The sequence below is a fragment of the Pantherophis guttatus genome, chromosome 8, assembly GCF_059756535.1.
Source record: "Pantherophis guttatus breed Tessera chromosome 8, ASM5975653v1, whole genome shotgun sequence".
Taxonomy (NCBI): Eukaryota; Metazoa; Chordata; class Lepidosauria; order Squamata; family Colubridae; genus Pantherophis; species Pantherophis guttatus.
Window position 1 is genome coordinate 36,780,803 of NC_142070.1, and position 6,157 is coordinate 36,786,959.

Sequence of the window (6,157 nt, forward strand, 5' to 3'; positions counted from 1 at the left end):
GCCCTATATAGAGCACATTGCAGTAGTTCAAACATGAGATGACCAGGGCTTGAGAGACTGAGCGCAGGGACTCCTGATCCAGGAAAGGGTGCAACTAATGCACAACACAAAGTTGTGTAAATGCATAGCTTGAATTTTATTTGTCATGTTAAGGTGACTAACAACATTCACAAACTCTAGTATTTTGCTCTTTTTTCATGCAATAAATTGGAAAGGTGCAGTTAATTATAATTCATCAGCTGTAATACCATGTTCTAATGAAATGGGAAATTATACTTAGCTAGAGCTTTCTGTCTTGTTCTGCCATTAAAGAGGGCTAACGGAGCTGCATCTCCTTTATGTCCATAAAACTCATACATATTGCATGAACTAAGATTTTCTCAAAATAAAATAATTGCATCTGTATCAATGCTATGGAGGTCTTTATTTTATTGATTAACTTTTTTTAAAATACAGAAAATAATGAAGTGGTTCAAGATAATCAGCGATACATTGATCATGTGGCTGTGGTATCAACAAACATTCTTTTCTTTGTTATTCTATTTATTTTTGCAGTTTTTGAAACGTAAGTATTTGGTGTTTTTTTTTTTAAAATAATCTTTCTTACATTTCTTCATAATTTTGTGAATAAAGTCTGCTGCAACATTTCCTACAATAGCTTTTTCTTACTACCATAACAGATTTAATACATCCAGACATACATGAATTATCACTTATCAGCCATCCAACTTGGGGTCTTATTTATTTATTTATATCTCACCTTTATTACTTATTATGTTTTACATATAACTCAAACACATATCCCACACATCTTTCTCCTATTTTCCCCCACAACAATCCTGTCAGGTGGGTCACCCAACTGGCTGTCTTGGCTAAAATGGAACTGAACTCATGGTTTCCTGATTTCTAGCCTGTATGTGTATGTGTAATGAAATTAATTTTATGTTCAGAATTCAGAATAAATCACAAGTTGAGTTTTTAATTTGTATTTTATTGTTGAATTTTTTTTTTGAAGGACCAGTATCTTTCTTTAAATGATTTTGAATTTGAAACATTTCTATTCATAGCACTTGATTTTTGTATTATGCTATTAGTATAAATGCTTCATGCAGTTTTTGTTCAGTTTCAGAGTTGTTAGTTACAATTAGATAGTTGGTGAACACTGAAGTTCAGAAAGTTCTTTACTATATTTAATTTAATACATCTTTTATTGTATTTTTAGCATAGCTACACCATTAACAATGGATATGTATGCATGGACCAGAAAAAAAGCAGTGTTTGTCAATGGCTTAATTCTTGGTGCTGTTGGCATCGAATCAGTGGTTGTGTTTTTAGCAGTTAAAGAACTTTCTAAAAGGTAATATTTCAAGTTATACTGTTTCAGTATATTTTCACAAAAATCTGGTTTCAAAAAAAGGGATAAGTCCTAGAATCCAAATGGCTGTATGTAAATGCATTCTCTAATAGTGATAAATTTATGTAATATCACTGATTCTTAAATCATTACGAACAAAGGACTCAGGGTTTCAATATGGAAAATTTTCCTTGGATAAAATATAGGTACTGTAATTTTAGTTTTCATTATTCAACAGGATTGGTGAACGTGCAATCCTCTATGGAGGTCTAGTCATTATCTTGGTTGGATTCTTTGTTCTGTTGCCTTGGGGGAATCAGTTACCTAATATCCAATGGGCAGGTATAAATTTAAATGTTTGAATTATTTTAAGATATTTGACGAATATATGTGGCCATATATAGTATTTATTTGTATGTTTTCAGACATAAGGAATAATTCTACTCCAGGAAAGATCTTTGGTGAAACCTTTGCATTTTTGTGGATGTCACAAATTGAATTTTCATCCAATAATACAGCTGAAGCAACAGGATGTCCTAGTATACAATCTTGGTGCAGTTATACTCCAGTAATTCATCTGGGCCAGTATATCACTTCTGACATTCTAATAGGATTGGGATATCCAGCCTGTAATGTGATGTCATATACTCTATATTCAAAAATTTTAGGACCAACACCTCAGGTAAGATTTAAATTTAGGCGGATACGTTTTTAAACAAGTTTAACAGTTTTGGCAAACAAGTTGCTAAGTGGTAGATTACTGAGCTTGGAATTGTTTTTTTTTTTTTTGTCATGCTTTGGTTAAGCGATAAAACTACATAGTATCAGTATATTTTATCATCTAGCTCACATGATTTGGTGGAGTACAGCTATAAATTGCTTCCTGTAATAGTCTTATTTCAAGAGTGTCAAACTCAAGGCTTAGATATGGGCTGCCTTGGAAACAGTGAAGGACTGGCCCGCAGTGCCTCTGCCAGCGAAAATGGAGCTTGGGATGGCTGCATGCTCCTGAGCTCTGTTTTCGCTGGCAGAGGGTTGCAGGAGGCCATTGCAGCCAAAAATGGAGATCGGGAGTCCGTTTTGCTGGTAGAGTGCTTGGGTCGCCACAGGCGGCCCCAACAAGAGTGATGTTGAGCTGGCCATGCCTCCCTGCCCCGCCAGGTCAAACACAACCCTGATGGAGAACCTTGTGGAGAAATCGAGTTTGACACCCCTGTCTTATTTCATTAAATAATTTTTTTATCCCTTCAGATTATCAAACTTTTTAGTAAAGCTGAGCTACTGAATGTTTTGTGTATGAGGGACAGTGAGATTTTTTTGGAGCAGCAACCAATTTTACTAAAAGCTATTATTGTTATCCTATAGAGATCTAGATCTTCCATCAGGCCTTGGGCAGAGGAGTTTCATTAATTTTTGAATATGCTACAATCTGTTTTAAATTTTGTATTTCCTTATAGGTTGTTTGATAATTTGTTCTTTTAATATTATATTATTTTTAATTTAGTTTATATGCCACCTCGAGTTGCTTGACAATCAGGCCATCTCATAAATCCTAATACTGCTATTGCTATTATTACTAATGATGACGATGATGGTAGTAGTTTGCTATTTCAAAATTGGGAGAAAAATAAGATTTTGTTTGAATATTTCAGGGCTAACACCTGTCATTAACATTGAACGCAATCTGATCTATTTTAGGGCATTTATATGGGATGGCTAACTGCTTGTGGAAGTGGTGCACGCATTCTGGGCCCGGTATTTGTCAGTCAACTCTACAGTTCCTTAGGACCCCGCTGGGCATTTGGTTTCATCTGTGGAATTGTCGTACTTTCTCTCTTACTACTTGAAGTGGTGTACAAGAGACTTATAGCATTTTCAGTCAGATACGAGAACCTACAAGAACAGCTCTCCTAACTACCTCTCTCTGCTCAGTCTTGTTTTACTTTAATCATTATTTGCTCTTTTCACTATTTTGCATTTTTGGCAGATAGTTCATAGAATTATCATTCACCTGGACTGACAGTATTTCTACCACCAGATTTATATCAGTTTAATAGTGGAAATGACAGACTGTGATATAGTAAATGTTATTATTTTGGAGCAGTTTTAAGAAATGGCACTAGTTCTAATTATATACATTGGATATATTTAAAATACATTGATTCTGTGAATCATGTCTTAAATGAAACTTTTTAAACTGAATTTAAAAAGGCTATTTATTCTAATGAAGTTTATGAGAATGATTGTTTATGCATTTTTATAACTGGTTGGCTTTTTTAAATTGAATTTATTTTAAGTAAAACATAGCAGAAACTAATGCTGATATTTTGCTACACATAATTTATTTTGGGATTTCTCACTCATTCAGTGTATATTTTATATTTTTTAAAAAATGGTTCAAATAAGATCAAGATTAAAAGTAAAAAATAAGAAATGTTGATGCAGCACTTAGAGATAAACACTAAAACTGATAGTAGAATCCTCAAATTTAATACCATGTTTTCCCGAAAATAAGACTTCCCCGGATAATAAACCCAATCTTGAGCACTAAAATAAGCCCCCCCCCCCCAAATAAGCCCTCCCTGAAAATATTTAAACACATGAGCAGCCGGTCCCCGCCATTTCCTCTGGTTAGGGTTAGGTAGACAGAGCTGGAAATCAGGTAAGATGGCAAGAGGAGCCCCGTCTTGCTCCACGCACCCCAAAATAATAAGATCACCTTGAAAATAAGGCCTAGCGCTTATTTCTGGGTTCAAAAATATAAGACAGGGTCTTATTTTCAAGGAAACACGGTAATTGGAGGTTACTGAGGTAGTTATCTGAGGTTTCCACTATTACACCAAGAATCTTAAGTCACTGTTTTCTTGAATAGTAAAACTTTAACCTATTATGAAATGCCTTCATCTTATTAAACTGGAAAAAAAACTTTAAATGCTGATTGCCCAGTCTTGAAGTTTTTTCCTGATTGTGCAACAGTATAACCAAATTGATTTTAGATTTGGTTTTCTTAACAATTCAACATTTTTCTTCTTAAAGCTATCTTGCACAGTTCCATGTCTCATAAGCAGGACTTCCAGATCACAAATCAGAAAACTGGTGATGTCAGATGTTGCTGAAACTCAGGAGGAGAAATGGATATAGTAGACCCCTTGTGATGTCACAGAGGTGGGATTCTGGTTGCACAGCATGCCCTTTCATTTATCTGTAGATCACTTACTTATCTTCGGCTTTGAATTGGAGATGAGCACCGCCCCCTAGAGTTAGGAACGACTAGCACATATGTGCGAGGGGAACCTTTACCTTTACCTTATATGACATGTTTGATAACAAGATTTTGAATAGGGGTATAGAAAATGGTGAATTCATACACTGATAGAGCTGGTATCAGTTGATTGTTTTCTTAAATGAAATGAGTTTCATTCTGAAACAAAATGAAATATTATAGGGCTATGTTGTTCCAACAAAATACTAAAGTGCGGATATCTGGGCTGAACTGTTTGGTGGGAAGGTAATGAGAATGGGGAAAAGTCAAATATAGCAATGACAGATCAGGAAAGTAGTAGGAAGGGAAGGAAAATATTAGGAAGACTGCAAAGTGTGATGGGATATCCCATGTAGACACATCGCTATCTATGGTCAAACAGGGAAGGGAATGCATTGGAAGATGGTGAGGCAGGCCATTATTCAGGTGTGTGGGGCTATATTACAAATGGAAACTGTGAAAGGGAAACACGTAGCAGTCTTGGCTGCTTTATAAAAATCACGTTAAACCCCTGGTGATTTTGTTTCATCCATACCCCTGGTACAATAATATTGCTTAAAAGATGAAAGCATAACTCATCCAGAATGGTTTGGCAGAATATGTATATCTGAAATTTGAAAAAACATTTTCTATTCTGTGCACACCTGTTTTTGTTTCTGTTCATTTAAGTCAAAGCATAATAAATAAAATACATAAAAGTCTTTACATTCTTATGTTCTATATATAATATACATGCATATATTATCATTTCTACATTTTTTTTACTGAACTGTCTACCAATAGTGAACAATGCAAAAACCAGGACTGTACAATATTTCAGGTTTGGTCTCCAATATATGTTTTGCAACATTTTAGAGCAGCTGTTATCGTGGAAAAGAGCGGGATTACTTCAAAATTTGGCAGATAGTTACTATTTTAGTGCTTTCTTCCACTCTGAAGCACCATAGAGATTCAAACCAGTACTGTATAGCCATGGTAAAAATTCCTTCTCCTGTTTTTCATTTTTTTAATTTGTGAAACAATGTATTTTACAATGATCTTCACAAAGAAGACAGTTGAGAATATTAATGAAAGTCCTAATGCTTCCTGTTTCACAATGAAAGTTAAAAAAAGTTTTAGAAGAGAGAAATGGCAATTAATCCTGTCTGATGTCATGAAATATGCTGTGCTGCTTCCTCAACATAGGATATGGTTGTTTATAAATAGATAATAGTTTCTATTATATGAGATGTTTATTTATTGATCAGTTAAATATAATATAGACCGAAACAAGTAAATAGTGCCACATACTGGTAATGGCTAGGTAATAAAATCATACAGATCTGTGATAAAATTTGCCTAATTTATATTTTATTCTCTGACCTGCTTTTTCCTTATTTTGAAACTTTTACAATTGGGACCTGGATTATTGTTTTCTCCAGAACTCTTTCAGTGCTACAGGAGGGGGTTTCTTTTGTCAGCCTTGTTTGCTTTTTTTATATTAGCTTTTACTTCCAATGCAAAGAAAGCAAGACAAATACTTCTGTTGGCTCAATAACATT

The 6,157-nt window shown here is 34.4% G+C and overlaps 1 protein-coding gene across 2 annotated transcripts in view; it reads left to right on the forward strand.

Annotated features, from left to right (window-relative positions):
* MFSD8 (major facilitator superfamily domain containing 8) overlaps positions 1-5,317 on the forward strand; it is a 14,096-nt gene extending 8,779 nt beyond the window's left edge. For both annotated transcript variants that reach the window (XM_034401518.3, XM_034401519.3), the window contains exons 8-12: positions 457-565; positions 1,223-1,357; positions 1,593-1,696; positions 1,780-2,036; positions 3,053-5,317. In XM_034401518.3, coding sequence (XP_034257409.1) covers positions 457-565; positions 1,223-1,357; positions 1,593-1,696; positions 1,780-2,036; positions 3,053-3,268 — 821 coding nt within the window. In that variant the 3' untranslated portion in view covers positions 3,269-5,317. The remainder of the gene's footprint in view (positions 1-456; positions 566-1,222; positions 1,358-1,592; positions 1,697-1,779; positions 2,037-3,052) is intronic.
* Positions 5,318-6,157: the final 840 nt, after the last annotated feature.